At 41.3% G+C, this 18,268-nt stretch overlaps 2 protein-coding genes across 7 annotated transcripts in view; one reads left to right on the top strand and one right to left on the bottom strand.

The window, feature by feature from the left end:
- The first annotated feature begins 1,013 nt into the window (after positions 1 to 1,013).
- Positions 1,014 to 5,024, top strand: LOC116329458 (prostate stem cell antigen-like). The gene is made up of 3 exons (XM_031751487.2): positions 1,014 to 1,149; positions 1,725 to 1,841; positions 2,042 to 5,024. Exons 1-3 carry the CDS (start codon positions 1,107 to 1,109, stop codon positions 2,251 to 2,253), a joined length of 372 nt encoding a protein of 123 aa, XP_031607347.1. The 5' UTR covers positions 1,014 to 1,106; the 3' UTR covers positions 2,254 to 5,024.
- The window catches only part of LOC116329849 (focal adhesion kinase 1), a 65,323-nt gene continuing 49,817 nt past the window's right edge, over positions 2,763 to 18,268 (bottom strand). For 5 of the 6 annotated variants that reach the window (XM_031751995.2, XM_039619800.1, XM_039619799.1 and 2 more), the window contains 11 exons: positions 16,896 to 16,973; positions 16,573 to 16,761; positions 15,449 to 15,574; positions 11,217 to 11,279; positions 9,768 to 9,807; positions 8,863 to 8,966; positions 8,549 to 8,557; positions 6,964 to 7,119; positions 6,311 to 6,391; positions 6,079 to 6,164; positions 2,763 to 5,517 (listed from right to left, as the gene is read on the bottom strand). In XM_031751995.2, coding sequence (XP_031607855.1) covers positions 5,391 to 5,517; positions 6,079 to 6,164; positions 6,311 to 6,391; positions 6,964 to 7,119; positions 8,549 to 8,557; positions 8,863 to 8,966; positions 9,768 to 9,807; positions 11,217 to 11,279; positions 15,449 to 15,574; positions 16,573 to 16,761; positions 16,896 to 16,973 — 1,059 coding nt within the window. In that variant the 3' untranslated portion in view covers positions 2,763 to 5,390. The remainder of the gene's footprint in view (positions 5,518 to 6,078; positions 6,165 to 6,310; positions 6,392 to 6,963; positions 7,120 to 8,548; positions 8,558 to 8,862; positions 8,967 to 9,767; positions 9,808 to 11,216; positions 11,280 to 15,448; positions 15,575 to 16,572; positions 16,762 to 16,895; positions 16,974 to 18,268) is intronic. The other variant, XM_039619803.1, reaches the window with a different exon arrangement.

The raw sequence follows: 18,268 nt of genomic DNA on the forward strand, positions 1-18,268 counted from the left end.
TGGAGCCAGACTTTTTTTTGTAAATTTTTTAAGTGGTCTTGAGAACTAGTTTTCCAGCCTTTCTGAAGCTCTTTCACAGTTTACTACTCACCTTCAGCCCAGTCCTTGTACCTGACCATTTTCAAGCCACTCAACACACGATTATGAACACAGAAAGGTACTATCAGATTTTGATCCACTATGTAATACCATCTGGAAACCATCTTCACTGTCCGTCATGATAATGATCCCAAACACACTGCTAGTGCAGTAAAAACATACCTGGATAGAAAAACCCACAATGAAACACCCGGACTGCAAAATAAAGGAACCCCGTGGGATCATTTTGACAGAGAACAGAACAAAAAGCAAAAACAGCCAAAGAAGAACTCTGTAGGTCCTATAACATGTATCATCCTTATACGTATTAAAATATAAAGAAATGATAGCAGTACTGCATATTGCCAATTTTAGTTTTATACACAATAACTAGTGTTCCTGTGGATTTTTGTTAAAGGTCACAGTTAGTGTACTGTTAATCCTTAGTGGTAAGAACTGATATGTTTATAGATTAAACTTTGACAGAGTTTGCAGGAGTCAGAGGAAAGCCAAACAAATGTGGGTAATGTATTCTGAACGATGCACTATTTCTAAAATTGTGGTTTCAATGTAACCACACCTTCACTCATTAACTTATTAGGAGCTTATATTTACATTAGGTTGTTTCTCTCCTTTTCCATAGTTTGATAGAGGCGATTGTTCGAGAGAAATGAGAGTTTCCCCTTGGTGAAGAAACAAAAGCCAACAAATCCTCAGACTGTACTTAAACTATGCCTCAGCCCACAGAGACAAAGTTTCACCGCCTGATGTTAAGTCGATGTCTATGATTAACAGAGAAAGATAAAGAAGATAAACAGAGCAAGTACCTGTGAAACCCGCAAAAACACCAACCCTAACCCACATAGCAACAAACAGTAACTTTTATTAAATGCTTCCTGTTTCATGTAATGATGGTGTTACTGTGGGTGGAACGGTTTCACCACACACACACACACTTTTTGGCACGACAGCTTTAACTGCAGACTGCAGACATTCCAGTCGGGAACAGTTCAACACCAGTTAGGAAGATGCTGCTTGTGCTTGGGATCTTCTTCCTGCTCTTTTCTCCAGGTACGTAATAAACATCTGACTGCTCAAACTGTAGGTCAAAGGTCATGGGAATTTTTGTTTTTCCCACAGACAGGGTGACAGCTCAGTAAATCTGAAAAATACATATATATATAGAAACTGCCAGAATGACGAATAACTTACGAGTGTGCAGTGATAAGTTTCAAGCCTTCTCCTTATGAAAAACAAGTATCTCACGCTGTTGTTTCCAGACGTCTGTAAGTCTGTTTTTTCTCCGTCTACAATGTCACCTTTACCCAGAAATAAGAGAAGTTTGTAATCAGGTTGGCCGGCTGTGTTGCTGAAGGACATGCTGTAAATATCAGTGTTAGTCTCCGCTGATTTATCTTGATTAATAATTCACTAGTTTCAGGCGTTTAACTCTAATGCCCTTCACCATTTAATTCCCACAGCAGGTTTATGGATTAACACCAGAACCGTACTCAACTGCCCTTCACAGTAACGCCTGATTGACAGAAACATTAGTAGTCCTCAAACCAAATCTCTTCTCTTTTTTTTTTTAAAAGAAATCTGCCTTTCAATCAAGTTTCAGTTTTTCTTGTTCCTCACATCTGCAGCACTGCCACTGAAGTGCTACGTGTGCAGCTCATCAGCCACCAATGAAGAATGCAACCAGAGTGCCCAGGAGTGTAAAGCACCTCTCAACACATGCATGACTGTCGTCGACACTTTAGGTAATTTATCTCACAACATCAATGTGCAATCAAGAAACCTGACAGAGGTTTAGTAGCAGGTATAAATGAATCTCAACATTCCTCTAAAGTTCCTTTGTGTAGTAGGATTTTTATGAAGGGCACTTACTCATTAAACTCAGTTCTTGGTCAGTGTCAGTGTAGAAAATATAATCCCTGCTGTTTGTCTGTGTGCTGCTCAGATACAGCGACAGCCATAACAAAGCAGTGTGCCAGCCAGGCCACGTGCAGAGGAGCTGCCTCCACCGCCTCAGTCGACTCAAACGGAAACGGGAACGCCGTCAGCTGCTGCAGCACATATGACTTCTGTAACTTCAGCGGAGCCGACTCCATCAACAGAAACACCAAGCTGCTGCTCCTGACTGTCGGTGTGGGATTTCTGCTGTCATGCTGAGCTCAGTGGGATGTGCAAACCGTACAAACTACACCGCTGTCGTCTTCACACTACCTGGAATCTTATCCATCTTGTAAATACTGTTTATATTCGAGACTGTTTAACAAAAAGCTTTTAAAATATCACTGTGCACGCCACATGCACAATTAGATATCGTAGTAAATGTGTCAGTAATACTGACAGACAGAGCTAATTGTTACACGTTAAAGGGTCTTCTATATTAAATCACGGCTCTGGCTCAGAAATTGACTTTAGTGTTTAATTCCACAAAAAGTAAAGGCAGTAAGCTTATATTAGCTTATCTGACAGAAATCTGTGGATTTATCTGGTATTCCTGGATATTTGATGAACAAAAATGTCTATTATGCTCAAGAAATGAATGCCCAGTTACAAAAATGAACGAACATTAACATTAGTTGCTTAAAATGCTTATGATTTTCCTTAGTTTACAGTAGTTTCATTTTAATGGAGAGAGAGACAGAACAAGAAAATAAATATATTGATTTGCATGTCAGTGAGTGAAAGTATTTAATCCTAAAACATGACTTAGTAGTTGATGGAGAAACCCATGTTGGCTGCAGAGTGGTAAGATGTTTCTTGTAGTTGGTCACCAGGTTTGAACACATCTCAGGAGGAATTTTGGTTAGGTTGATGCCTGAGAGCTCATTTTGGTTTCATCTGAGCAAAGCTTTTCCTCCCAGGCCTTCTCTGAATCATGTAGATGTTCACTGCACAGTACATGCACCTTCCTGAGCAGGGATCTTTTGGGTGCTGTAAGATTTCAGCCATTTCCGCCATCACATCCCCACAAAAACCTCAGCAGCCCATCCTTGACATCAAAATCCATGCTTGTACAACAGGCTATTATTGTTATATACAGTGCAATGTGTCCTTTCTTATTATAAGAAAGTCTAATTCTCTTCTTTACGATTTTTCTGAATGCTCTTTAAAAACATCTACGCCAACATCAACTTGAAATTATAAATAAATAATTAAATACTTAAAATTAAATAATTAAAGTACAATCAACTACAAAGTGGACAGACTTATTTCATTTCATAATTATTTTTATTCCATTGGTTTTTTTGTTTCCTCCTATTTGACAAGATGGCTTACTTAGCCCAGAAGACAAAATAAATACCAGTGTTTACTAGTACGAGTTCTGTACAATTCACCAGTGATACACACCAGTATAGCTTACAATATACCAACATGAGCAGATTTACGCAACAACAAGGAAATAAAATAGATTGTTTTGTTTGGGGTTTTTTTCCTCCTCTGTTTTACATTTATTTTATCCCTATAACACGCAGATTGATCGATCTGATAGTTTCGTTGCTGGCTAAACATGGAAATCACATCTGGATAAAACGGGCTTAAAAATAATAATAATAAAAAACAAACAACAAACAAAAAAAGAAACAACTTAGGATGTGTTATTTTGGTGCTGTGCAAATATGCTCTTCTTTATACCAGTATATCATGCTATACCAGTACAGTCACCAGTATATTTCATATAGCAGTATGTGACACTCCACATGGGGTCAGTATTAACAAAGACAAATGTGATTTTCAGTTCAGTGTTTTGTGTCTGAGAAACAAGTTCCAGTCATGTGGCTCCACATTTCATTTGTTTGGTTCCTTGGGGGCTATTATTAAGCCGGGGAGGGGGGGCATTTTAAAGTGTTACACCTGACAAGAGAGTGGGAGTCATAAATGTGATATGAGGTTTGTTCATGTCCCCGGGAAATATACTTTAAGTGTCACTAGTGGGTGATCGGACAGTTAATGTAGTCTTATATTATGAACATACGAATCACGTTGGGACTATATGTGAGGAGACAAAAAAGGAAAAAGAGACACGATCCTCACAAAATTAGTGACCACTCTGAGACGTGTCACTCTCGTCTTCCTCGTGAACCAATCGGAAGCATCCTGCTACTCACGCTGAACACATTTTTTCCAATTATTTTTTTTTTTTCACAGCAGTCAATGCTGGGGTTGAAAGTTCAACATTTTTCAGTATAGAGGACAAAGATTCCTCAAAACAACACAAAAAACATGGAGCTGATCGATAAAAAGAGTAGACTGAACTGAGTGCGAGTGGGGGAGGTTTCTGTCTGCGGCGATTACCCGCACAGAGTTGGAGTCTTCACATTTGGAGTCTTTAAAAGCGGCTCAGAGAGGAGCTGAGGAAGACTGCGGGAATGGGGCAGCAGTAAGGGTGAAAGAAAGGAAAAGTGAGTGAAATAGAGAGAAGAGGGGAGGAGAGTGTTTTCTTTCCTCAGGCAGTAGAGTGGTGCTAGACTGTCCTCAAGGCCTATTCTGCGTTTTTACGTTCCTGCCTCTGTCTCCTCCTCTGCAATTTGAGTCTATAAATAAAACACGGTGAGACGGAGGAAACAGAGAAAGAGAGATGGTAGGAGGCATGACGAGTCGGAGAAGACCAAACCGAGACTGTTGTTACTGTTCCACCCGAGGTACCAAAAATACCCAAAAAACAAAACATAACAAACATGTGATGTGTATGGCGATGTAGAGATATTTGATTGGAGAAAGGAGCTCCCATTCAGGAATCAGAACGTCAGCAAACGGAGGCGGCCGACGTCTAAGATCCCACAGTGAAGTTTCATGCAGATATGTTGCAGATCGGGTCGCAATCCACCCGATCTCACCAGCTTTCATGATAGCGTTTCTGTCGGAAGTTTTAAATCCATTTAAAACTCTAACCTGCAGAATCTGGCTCATCCCAAATCCAGATTTACAGCTTAGAAAAAAAAAAAAAATCACGAGTAGATTTTTTTCTTCCTCCTCTCGTCGCTGTATTCCACTCTGAAGAGAGCGAAGCTGCCAAGTCCCTGATTCAGGAAGTGTTTCTGCGCTGTTCTCATATACAGAAAGTCACAGTGGTGGAGATTTTAATCCCAGTTGAACTAATTACCTCGGCTATAGCGGGATTAAAAATCCTAACGATTCATCACGGACCATTATCAGATTATCAGAGCCACTGCTCTCGCCGTTGATTTGTAAAGCAGCCACCTCCGTCAACACATCAGGACTGATGTCTGGAACCCAGGAGTCTTTAGAAGTCACGATGATGCCACCCTCTCCTGTTGGTCAGCTCGGACGACATGGGGCTAGTGTGGGCGGGACTGGGCCATCATCTTGAGCCGGGATTGGTCAATAACATCCAGCAAGTTCTTGGCATCAACAGCAAGAGCATGAGCCGCCGTCAACATCTGCTTCTTGTAGTCCTGCTGGAGGCTTGGAGCATGCAAGATCAGAGTTTTACTAGTTAGTGCAGTATTAATGATCATATGTGCAGACATGTGACAGCATCAAGAACATGAGCATGACACACACTCTCACTGGCCACTTTATCAGGTACATCTGTTCAACCTACTTGTTAGTGCATGACAGAAACTCAGTGCACTTAGGCCCATTAGTACCAACTGAGCTAAGTGGCAGTATAATGCACCAAGTCACAAAGCTCAAATCATCTCAAACTGGTTTCTTGAACATAACAATGACTTCACTGTACTCAAATGACATTCACAATCACAGTCTTAGTCCAATAAAGCACTTTTGTAATGTGGTGGAAAAGCAGATTGACATCATGGATGTGCAGCTGACAAATCTGCAGCAGCTGTGTGATGCTGTCATGTCACTAAGGACCAAAACCTCTGAGCAATGTTTCCAGCACCATGTTGAATCTGTGCCATTAAGAATTAAGGTAGTTCTGAGGCCAAAAGGTGGTCAAAGCCAGTGTAAGGTTTACCTAATAAAGTGAGTATATATTCTGATACTTTTAGTTTGTGCACCTACCTGGTCATCACATATTGTTGGGCTAACTTCATCTTTGCAATCAGTTCTGCCAAGTCAGAGTTCAGCAGCTTCTGTGCCATCTCGATCTGGTGAAGAAAACCGTAACCGTATAAAATAAAATACAAGCTGGAGCAGCTGTGTGATCAATAATGTGGTTTAACGTGATTTATTAACAATCATTAAATTGTTTAATAACATAAAGTGAATGCTTGTTAGTAAAAACGGTGTCTACCTCTCTGTGTGTACTGGCTGGAAGTTGAGGTAGAGTCTCATCTACTGTGGCCAATAATGTCCTCAGTGCCAGACCCACATCCTGAAACACACACATTTTTTTCACAACAGGACAGCTTACATGTGGTATCAATAATACACATAGTTTGTTTTAAATAGTCTAAAATCTGATATTTCTAATAGAGAAGACAGAAACGAGACGGTGCTGTATTCCCTTCTTAAGGTTAGCAGCTTGGCTAAACATTCTGGAGTTAGGGATGAACACTCCAATGTTAGCTATAAGGGCTGTTTGCCCTGCTCTTCCCTTTCTACCAACGTGAAAAAACCCTTTGGAGAAATAAAATGTATTTCAAAAAGACTCCCAGGAAAACTCTAATTATTAAATCCCTTTGGTGAAAAGCTGCTTAGGCTATCTGCAGAGTCAGGTTAATATATGAAGCAAAAATTATTCATGAAGGAGTAGAAGAAGTGTCGAAATTCCGTCCTTGGAAAGCTGCACCGGCCAATTAAACTGAAACAGTGCGTCACAGTGCTCAAGGACATGGCGGTTATTAAACTGCACAGAGCTGCTTTGATCTGCTGTGCTGAGTTTTTAGCTCAATGCCTGCAGCTCCACTTCAGAGAAATAAAAACTGCCATTTGTGCCTCTGTTACCTTGACCATGGGCACGTATTCCTCGGGTGGAGCCGGCTGGATCTTGCTTGACATCTCGATCACAGCTTTGACCAATCCCGTCACGTTCTCGTACACTTTGTCGTTCGACCGATCCAGATTGGCGGTGGGAGGCGGGCTTATCTCCTGAGGCTGCAGCTAAACCACAGAAGAAGACAAAAAGCAGTGAGTGAGAGGTTCTTTGAGTGAATGTGTACCTGGGAAAGAAGTGTGGGGACTGATGACAAAAACCAGCTGAAACAGTGTGGATGAAAACAAAACATTTGTTCAAACATTTACCTCCACAAATCCTGCTAGATTGTAAAGATGTTCATCCGCCTTACACACTAGATACATCTAATGGTCCAAAGTAAAGTAATAATAATCCAGAGAAAAGTCATAGACAGTGCATCTGATATACCCATGTTGTGATGCTATTGTTTTGCGACATGGAAACACCATCACACCATCGACCCTAACCCTAACACCGTAACCATAACCATAGCCCCGTAACCCTAATCCTGACCCTCTCCACCCACTTATTTGCACTTTTTCCTGAGTGGACATCAGCAAGTCTTGTTTCCATGTCAACGATGACATCATAACAATTTGATTGGTCACTTTCAATGTTGAACCTGGGCCAACATTAATTATGATGATCCAGGAACAACACCAGCACTCCGAATATCAGATACACGGTCTAAAGGTAGAGGTATTCTCTGGCCACTAGATGGCAGTGTCACACTACCATAACCTGTGCTGTAAACCTATCAGCTGAGGATTTTAATTAAATACAGATTCCCCGTAGGAGGTCACATCTTACTGAACCTGCCATATAAACCAATCATCATCTTGCACTAACATAAAGCGCTTTCTCTTTTCTGTCTTTCCATTTTCTTCATCATCTCTCTTGCTCAGTGACATCACCTGACCACAACCTGCAGGTATACTTCCCACATCTTGAATGCAAAGACTTTCTCTCGCCCGCAGTCATGCATGCATGTATAAACTCTAATCCTCTTTGCAATTTCACTTCATTTTGCACATTTTTTTGCATCTCCCTTCACGCCCTCGCCTCTCCAGTCCTTACTGAATTCTGGGTAATCAGTAAATCACCGCCTACAGTGAAAACAATACAACGCTGTGCACACAATGACCTACTGAAACCACTTGAAGCATTTATCTAGAAAAAATAAGCATTTGAACACTAGCTGCTTTATAATCTGAAGAAAATATGACCCTATTTTATTAGGATGCGGAAAACCTTTTAATTCTTAACTGGGAAAGAAAAAAAAGAATAAATCTTATTAAAAACTCACTTGTCTACTAATTACAAAGAGAAGCATATAATTAGTGCTCAAGTAAATCAAAAAATCTATAAAAGTTAAAAGCACTTAGATCTGAGAAAAGGAGAAAAGACAATATAAGCAGGAAAACAGACAAGGGGAAGTGCAGAGATGAAGTTAATACTACAACAGAATGTGATTTGTTGGACAAAGAAATCAAAGGGCTGATTGAGGAGAAGGACAACAATATGGAACAGGAGACAAGACGCACAGTAAACACACACAGACGGTGTGCTGCTTACCCGCCAGGGCTAGGGGTCAACAGTAAGGCAGAGTGCCGGAGAAGGATGGGGGTGAGGGGGAGGGGAGGGAGAGAGAGAGAGAGAGAGAGAGAGAGACGGAGCAGCCAAAGGAAAGAAGATACAAGGGTAAATATTAATGCTCCAAGCATTCAAAACATGCACTGTGTGCACTTGGTAAATGTATCCCTCCATGTGCTACTGGAGGAGCATTTCATTCATTCATTCATTCATTCATTCATTCAGTGTGTATTTCTGCTCGTATTTTTGCTTTGGAGCATATGCATTCATGTACGTGTGTGTGTGTGTGTGTGTACCTTGACTCCATCATTGTAACTGTCTCCAGTATTTAGACAGGCCAGGCTGCTTACTTGGCTCTGGGCCCCAGGTCGAGGCGGTTTCTTTGGCGGGGCCACATGCTCTGCAGGAAACAACATACGACAACGTGTGAAGTACAAAAATATTTCCACTCACAATTTATTCCTAAGAAGTGTGGGCAGATGCTTACTTTGGTTTCGCAGCAGCTCTCAGTTTAGCTTGTTATCACACAGATTATAATTAACTCCAGCCTAATTTTTGCCAAACAAAGCGTCACCTCTCAAGATTCGGTTTTTATTTGAATTGATTCTATGCTTTCTACTTCTTTTCAAACCTTTTAGCCTCTTTTTCTCTTCTGCATTTGATGTTGTTCTGTAAAAAACATTCAATTGCAAAGTGGTATTAAAATTGTCGTATGAATAAAGTTTTGATTGATTTATAAAGTCTCCCACAAACTGTTTCAAGTATGAAACGTCTCTCTTCCTCTACATTAGTATCTATAGTAATGATGACAGGAAACATTTTATGGACAAAAACAATAAAAACGATATTCCATCCTGGAAAATCATCCCTCGACTGGCTACTATATGTTTCTGTTTTCTCTATATATTTACGCTCTGAGCACTGAACATACTGAACATGACATGCTGTCTGAGTCCATATAACCAGAGGTTGGTGTGCTCACTAGCAGGCCAGCAGGTTCACAGCTGGATCTGTCGTACTGTGATCACAGACTAAACCCTGCAGACAGACGCTGACCTCAGAAAGGCCATAGATACACAGCGTGCTACACTGTGTGATGGTATATGTGTAAGTTACATATCTTGGGAGAAGGAGAAGACAGCGAATAACAATAGTGGTTGCCCTCCTGTAATTGTGGCAAAGTTGAGGCCCCATCTATTACCTGGTTTGCCAACGGGCTGGTATATGTGCTGGTTTCCTGTCTGTGCAAACAAACAAACAAACAACAAAACAAAGCACTGGGTTAGCGATTGCACAGACGCAGACATAATCAGAAGCTTTGCAGGAAATTAGAACTTCACAGCTTTAAACCACCAGCGGCCTCAGCACAGAATCCAATTTACTTTGTGACACCGAGCCTCAGTTCGCACACAGCTAGCTCACAGTCATCTGCAGCAGAGGAGCTGTGCCTGTTATTTTGTGCTGTGTGGTCCTGCATTGGGTAACTTATGGTAACAAAAATATTCTGTTTGACAGGAAAAGGATGACAAAACAAACTGTTTCTTTTGTTAGAGCTAGCATTTTAAAACTGCAGCATGTTTACATGATGTGATGGTTGTGAGAACAAAATGCCAGGAATGTTACATATTTAAATTTATTGTATTTTTACTGCATCCCTGTTGTTTTGTGTGTGTGAGAAAACAGCACAGAAGGACTCAAAAGCCATGGTGCCATCAGAGTGTTGTGGTCTGACAACCACCAACACCCAAAAATACTCCACCAAGGCACACACACACACACACACACACACACACACACACACACACACACGAACGAGGGAGATTTTCCCACCACAAACCACAACCATTCAATGGGAGGAGGAGGAGGAGGACAAGCAGTGAGATGAATTACAGAGACGGAAATATCTAACTCATGGCAACTTCAGACTGCTGCAACAACTTCTGCTGGCATTGGGGAAATAACATCAACATGCAACTCTGCGTTCAGCTTCAGAGATTCCAGCTTTGGGATACAGTTACACACACGCACACACACACTAGATATTACAACAGGAGGAAAGGGGAGAAGTTGCAAGATGCAAATATCTCAGTAACTCTGTGTGTTTTGTGTGCAACCAAAGGGCTGCCAGCAGTGCCCAGATCTTACATCCTTTACCAGTAAAGTTGCTTCTCACACTCTAATATATTTATTTACAGACGGACAATCACTAAAATCGGCCACCAGGACACTCTGGGACTGAGTGCAACACCCTTCCATTAATATCCAGTTACGCTGTGAGAAACTACTGACCCCACATTGCTGACTTTACCCTCAACAGGTCACTTCCTGTCCCTGAATCAGTCAGTTGGAAAGAAAACAAACACACGCCGCAGCCAACTGCAGTGAGTCTGACCATAACACAGACTTCCGTCAACATTCGTCTTCATCAGACATCCTCCGTGCTTAAAAACACAAACACTTCAGGAAAATAACTTCCCATTTATAAAGTGGCGGGGACAGCAAATTGGACATGATTTGGACAGTGAAAGTTTAGAAAGAAACAAACCGAGACAGTTCAACTCGCACCTGTAGGAATGTCCATGAGTTATTGTCCTGATGTGAATGGGTATAACTAACTAATGACAAACATGAAGAAGAAGAAGGAACGTACCGGTGGCTGGAGTCCACTGTCTTCTCTGTCCAGACTACCTCTCGAACTTCTCGTGTCGGGTTTCTAAGCAATCACAAACAATCAAACATTACATCTCCATATACCAAATCTATATACTTCGATTTTTAGTAGGAATTTTTTCAAAAAATCCAGATGTTTCACAAAAAAAAAGATTGACTTCATGGATAAATGAATGATTAAGCTGTGGCAGAAAAAAAGCACAACTGTCCAAACACAAAACCTCCTATGAAAACTGGAACGCAGAATACACAAAGCTGTAGTGTCCAAAAGGCTTTTTTGGATCTTAAACACAAAGTTTACTTAAGAATTAAGAACAAATTTTTCAATTGGTGCTGCCATGCAAACCAAAATAAAACCACACACAAAACAACCACAACATCCCACTCATTGCCCTCTCTGACACACACACACATTCACTCGTACCAGCTTTCCAAGACAGGACTTGAAGACCAGCATCGCCGCCGAGTTCATCAAAGTAGCCTGATGCGTGAACCGTTCGTGTGAGGTGTTTCGTCTCTGCTGTTATCTCAGGATCTTTCCAGTATCTCGCACTGTACCTCTGTTACGCTCTAAATGTTCCCCTGTCTGGTTATCTCTGTAACCTTGTCAGTGCTGCAAGTTTCATCCAGAGAAGACTTCAGATTCAACTCCAGCTTCCTGCCTCCACCACTCTTATGTCTGACGGTGACGCACAGAGAGAGGGAAGGAGAGGAGGAGGGAAGAAGCACGCTGCCAACAAGCTGTCAGCATGCGAGCGTGTCTACCCTTCTTTCCCAAAACCTCCTGCCTTTCTCCTCCCTTTCTTTCCCACCCCTTTCTAGTCCCTCGCTCAAGTGACAGTCTTATAAAAACCAGGCAGCCTATAAGAAACACTCCCCCCACCCCACACACACTTTATACCTCCCCATCTTTTCAGTAATCTTGCGTGTTGTCATTTAGTGGTTGTGGGTCAAAGACAGACTGTTGACTGGGCTGTCAGATTCTGTAAGCCTACCATTAGCCTGGAATTCGCACAGGCCACACCTGCCTACAAACTCACTCTCTCTCACATGCACGCACACACACAAACACGCACTATAAAAGTCTTGAGCAAAAAAAAAACAACCAACAAAAAACCCCAGACAGTTCCTTAATTCTGTGTTCACAGAAAAGTGCATCCTACATTAAAAAAAACCCTCTTTGCCAACCTCTTCTTGTCATGTCAAACCCTGCGCTCACTCATCTTCGTCTGGATGAGTCTTACCAGAAGAACTGAGTGGTATCCATCTACTCATCACTAACAATCAGAGGAGACACAGCCAACATTTTCTTGTTGGTAAATTCCAAACCAGAAAGTGAGTCACAGGAAGTACAGAGTAACATTTTTTTTTAAACTGTGAAGACATGGACGTTATTGTCCACACACTTCACCCATATATGTCAGCACATGCTACGAATGAACACATTAACGAGACTTACATGATGCTTATGCATATCCTGTGCAAACAAGTAAAGTGTAATTAATCTACATTTGCACATTGTTGCAGTGCCGAGGCTTCAGCAGCATGGTATTAAGGAGGAATGTAAGTTGATGAAATACTGCACAGTAACCAAAGGTAACAAAACATACCTACGACTGTTTAACAGTTCATTTTAAAACTCTTTTGAAGACGAAAGTCATTTTCATAACCACATAGGACGTCTCCAAAAGTCTAGTTCTTGACTGATTCTTTCTCTAACCAGCACTGACTGCAGCACATCAGAGCAGGGTCTCAGTAACAGCGGCCTTAAGGTTTCTAGCTCAAAGACACTGCAGCAGACAACTCAAACTGCAGCGCTGTTAAAAAATATAATCAGCTTGACACCACTGACACCTTCACCTCAAAGTTCAAATGTCTGTGGCTGACAAAAGGGTTCCAAATCTGTTTTTTCCCCCCTTTTCTTTTTGCTCTTATGCGACTCTTAGTGAACTTTTTTTTTATTACAATGTGAACAAGACAAATCACATTTGACATCTAATATTCTCACGTAGCAGATTTTCATTTTTCCCACTTCTGTGTGTGGTTGTAAATCATATACAGGTCAGATTTTTCAGTAGTGTGACCATGTCACAGCGAAATCTAATACAGCTCATTTCTCATCACAGCTACCAGACTTCAGTAACTTCATGGCAATATCAAACATGCTTCTGCACTTCTTAATGAGCATTTCCATTAAATTCCTTTCAGTATCTGGTGGCATTTTCTCACTTTGCAGCATTTTATTCGTCTTCGTGTTGCATACATGTTAGGTTAGGACAGGGGTCGGCAACCTGCGGCTCTTTTGTCCTTATACTGTGGCTCCGGGTGGTTTGGGAAAATAAATTAGAAGTATTTAGCTGAAGTGTATTTTATTTGTGTTTAGTTCTTTTTTTAACTTGTAGTTCTAAATTGGAAGATTATTGTGATATTGAAATATAAAAATAAAATTATTTTATTATTTTTCATCGCTCAAAATAAGCTTCACACTCGCGGAAGCCGTTATATCCGCCGAAACGCCGTGACATTTATCGAGACTTTCGACCCCAGGTAGGCCAATTATGGATCTTCGGATCCACATTATGTCAGCAGCTATTCTCCACCGTGAACTATGTTAAAAACAAACACTGCTCACACCTCACAGATGACAGCTTACAGTCCTGCGTAAAGATATAAGTGACTTCGTACAGCCCTGATTTGCAGACCCCGTGCGCAGAGGTTCAGGAGCAGAACTCCCACTGTAACCACGGCAGACCCGCTGCTTTTCAGCATCTCTTTATTGACCACTTTTCACACACAGTTGCTGTACGCATACATCCGGCTGTAGCTTTTCAGCTCACAGCCCGACAACACAACAGCAGAGAGAGCACAGACGCAATCACGCTTCGCCGTGATTGCGGGTGCCGCTCAGGTGCGTCCGCCTCCCCTGCAGCGGCACTGCAGACCACGCCCCGCCACACACATTAACCAGGTAAAAGACATATTTAGGCAGAATTTTGCAAATATCTATTTTTTTTTTAGCAGCATAGAGCTTTTTTTCCAATTATTTTTTAAAAGTCAGGTCAAGGCTCCAAAAGCCCAAAGGCAATATAAGGGTGGCTGCTGACAACAGTTTTTGTTTGCTACATGGATCATTTTAGTTCAGCTGGATGTCTTTCCTTTTGTTATATTTCTTTAAGAGTTCAAAATGTGTTAATTACATAAATAAAATGTAATTTTCTCTGTAGCACTTCATGGATTTCATAAGCAACACACCTTAGTTGCTCTGTGGATTCTTTTAAAAAGCAGTTAAAAACTTTTCTGTTCAAACAAGCCTTTTGTTGATCTACGTATTTTATATTCTTTACATTATTTACATTGTGTATAATGTCTATTAATTGTATTATTTATTTTAATCTTTGTGTACAGCGCTTTGTGACTGCCTGTCTGTGAAAAGCGCTTAATAAATAAACTTTACTTACTTTAGTTGTTCACACAAAGCATAAAGATAAAAAACAATATATACAGTGTTATCTTCATTTTAGATGTCAAAAAGTATTTGCGGCTCCCAGTGTTTTCTTTTGCATGGAAACCGGGTCCAAGTGGCTCTTTGGGTGTTAAAGGTTGCAGACCCCTGTGTTAGGAAATTAGCGAGGATGGTTTCCTGTTGGTTTGATTCGCCTGTGTTTTCTTAAGTTGCAATGCACTGAGCTCTCAGGGCCATGGTAAAAAGAAAAAAACACATTTAAGTGCAATAGTGTTTTCAAATCAAATAATTTAAGGGCTTAAGTATATGTGTTGACACAATGATAAACTTTAAAAAATGAGTCCAAACTAAATGATTACACTTTCTGAATATGGAATTACGACAGCATGCAAAAAGAAAGCAACTAAACAAGACATCTTTTCCTTACAGTGAGCACCGACACAATGCACCATGCACAACCTCTCAGAAAAGCCCAAAATAAATCAAACAAGAACACGTCAAACTTCCTTAAATTTAGCTGCTTTTCCTTTATTCCTGCAAAGAGGCATTCTCAGGACTGCACAAATGTGCTAGTCATTTAGGTCTTACAATCGGCCCTTTATTAGTTAAAACTTGACATTTTTGTTTACTCCACATAGCTGCTCAAATCTAGCCAACCACACAGAAGCAAGACAAAGTGAATCTGAATTAAATGCACTGTGACAGCATCCGTAGTGTGCATGTGTCAGTTGTGCATGGGTGTGCTTTACCAGCAGCCTTTCCTCCTGCTCCAGCCACCTCTGATCTTCCTCCATCTGCTGCTGTTGTATGATCAGCTGTTCCTCCATTAACAGGCACTGCTGGCCTACACACTGCTGCATGTCTACTGCCCTGTCCTACACACACACACACACACACACACACACACACACACACACACACATACATCCACACATACAAACGTGCAACAGAAAGACAAGCATAGCATAACAGACATGCACACCAGCACGGGGACACACAGTCACAATCACATGAGAAGAAACGTGCACAGACATGGAGACGAACACACATATACACCAGACTGATGAGAGGCTGAACTGAGGTGGTGGACGCAAATACTAAAAACAACTGAGGTGTCAGGGGGGTGTTTCTGTGAAAAAAACTGGTGTGGAAACAGGAAAACTTTTGAAACCCATTTTTTTTAAAAAGTGTGACTGGTGTGTAACTGCCTCCACAGAAGAAACAATATGTTTGTCACACTTGAAAAGATGATTCGTTGGCCACTAATAGAGTTTCAGGTTGTCTAGGTAACCTTTTAATGTATTTATTACCCTGTCTGGTGTTAATCAATGGTATCCTGTCCTCTCATTGATTGCTACATCAATTGCTTGCGTCAATTTTGAGTAAAGTTTATTTTGGGACTTGCTCGCTTTACACTGAAAGCAGAGTTTTCTTGAAGTTGCTGAATTTGAATGCCTTTCTATGACCTCTGGTCACATAACTGCGTTTCACTTATTGTATACATGTAGCGTAACAGCCAGTGACCACAAACAACAAACAGCATAAAACTCACATCACAGCTTAAAACGCTTCTTTCCTTCGGCTATTAGATCACTGAACTCTTACGGGGGTCAATTAGATGAATTTTTCTATGACTGTTCATTTTTGGACACATGTCCTTGTTATTCTATTTGTTTCTTTTGTTTTTTTGACATCATAGTTTGCTCATTTGTGCCTGCATCACATGTAACAAGGAACAGTGTTTGTGATTAGTTGAGTTTGCAAATAAATTTCCCTTTTTGGGTATTAATATAGTTGTCTGAATCTGATTTCAGAGTGAGTGTTTGCATGTGCGTGTGCAAGCATGTCTATAAGAGTGAAATTAGAGTCCTACCTCCATCAGAGAGCCCCACAGCGCCATATCCTGTCCGTGAGGCTGGGGAAGGAGCTGTGCGTGCGAGTGGGTGTGGACATGGTGGCGGGGGTGTGTGTGCGCGTGGTGGGTGTCCAGCATCGCCGCCTGAGGTGGGTACAAGGCGCTAGGCACAGAGGGGAGTGTGTGAGGGCCTGGATAGCCTGCCATCTGAAACCAAAGTGAAGACAGGGACAGAGACACAAGGTTGTCCTTAATGTTTTGATTCTGAAAAATCTCAAGACGTTGATGCAATTATAGCAAGTACACATGTAGTGAAAGAGCTGTTGAGTTCATCTACATACCTGATAGTGTCCAGGATGCTGGGGACTGGGGTAAAAACCTTCACTTGAGCGAGGACTGGGATAGCCAGGTCTACTTGGCTACAGAGGCGGAAAATGAGAAAGAAAAGGAGGAGAAAGATAGAAAGAAAGATCAAGGAAAAGTATTTTGAGATACAGAAAGACAGGTGGGAAAACAAAGGTGCGTTTATAACACTTTATATTCATAACAATTATATTTTCTCCAAAGAAATGTTAGAAGACAGTTCATTCAGACATTCAACACACAAACCCCCCCAGGAGCTGTTTGTGTGGCCGGGTTAGCTGTCAATCAAAACAGGGAACACCCACTGGGCTGCAAGTACAGCAAGCTGTTAGTCGAAGTGTCACAAACAACTACACACCACGACACCCACGGAGAACTGCTACAAAACTATGAGATAATCTGTTGCTCACATGTTAGATGGTGAGTTACATGTTCACCAAGACCTCTCTTTCAAGCACGCTTACGAACTACAAAAGCAAAAGTTTAAAATATTCCCAAATATTCCCAATAAGCAGAGCAATCGTCTGCTTTGTGTTGTTCGCCAAAGGAACAAAGTTCAGTAGAGATCAGCAACTCTAACACAGGATACTCTTCCTCTCACTCGTAGTTTCAGCTAAAAACAGAAGTGCTTGGTGAACCCACGGTGTTGTTTCCTCTGCTGCTGGTTGATGCATTGTTGATGAACTGTTTTCCCTTCTTAGAATGACTGGACACATTTTTCTCTTAATGATTTGAACTTCTCTAACACATTGAGCTCGTTTCCAGCACGGCAGTGTTGTAACCTCTACCTTCCACAGTCTCTCATAGTAGCTTTCTCTGGACCACACCTCCGACAGCAAGACGAGACACAACGACACATGAAGAGGGAGGCAGAATGCAAAGAAAGGCAAAGTGGGATATAAGGAGACAAGGAAAGAAAATAAAAATGGGAAAAATAAACAGAAAGGGAGGGGGAGAAAGGACAAAGAGAAGCAGACAAGACAAAGACACTGAAGACGAGACGAAAACTGGCTTCAAATGTTCAGACACAGTCAGGCCAAACGATGGAAATGTTCAGCCTGTTTGTGGACAGGCTCACACATGGAAGGGTTTACATGAACAAAACTATATCTTGGAAGGTTAAATCTGCACCGAGCAGATTAATTTTCCTTTGGCAGTCAATCCACAGGGAGGGAGGTTTCCCTGGGAATACCCAAGATAAAAATAGGAAGATAAACACACAGGGATAGACAGATGGGAAATTAATCACACCGGCTAATAAAGCCAAACATTGACTAATATCTGCAAAGCTTTGGGTGAATAACTGAATTTCATCATTAATGACCAAATAAATAAAGGATTTTGATTTAGC

Source organism: Oreochromis aureus, linkage group 11, assembly GCF_013358895.1.
Source record: "Oreochromis aureus strain Israel breed Guangdong linkage group 11, ZZ_aureus, whole genome shotgun sequence".
NCBI classification, from domain to species: Eukaryota; Metazoa; Chordata; class Actinopteri; order Cichliformes; family Cichlidae; genus Oreochromis; species Oreochromis aureus.

Excerpts from the sequence above, each read along its gene's own strand:
- LOC116329458 (XM_031751487.2), top strand. The coding sequence starts at position 1,107 with ATGCTGCTTGTGCTTGGGATCTTCTTCCTGCTCTTTTCTCCAG. Across the intron at positions 1,150-1,724 it reads CTTCCTGCTCTTTTCTCCAG|CACTGCCACTGAAGTGCTAC; the intron begins GTACGTAATAAA and ends TCACATCTGCAG. Across the intron at positions 1,842-2,041 it reads GACTGTCGTCGACACTTTAG|ATACAGCGACAGCCATAACA; the intron begins GTAATTTATCTC and ends TGTGCTGCTCAG.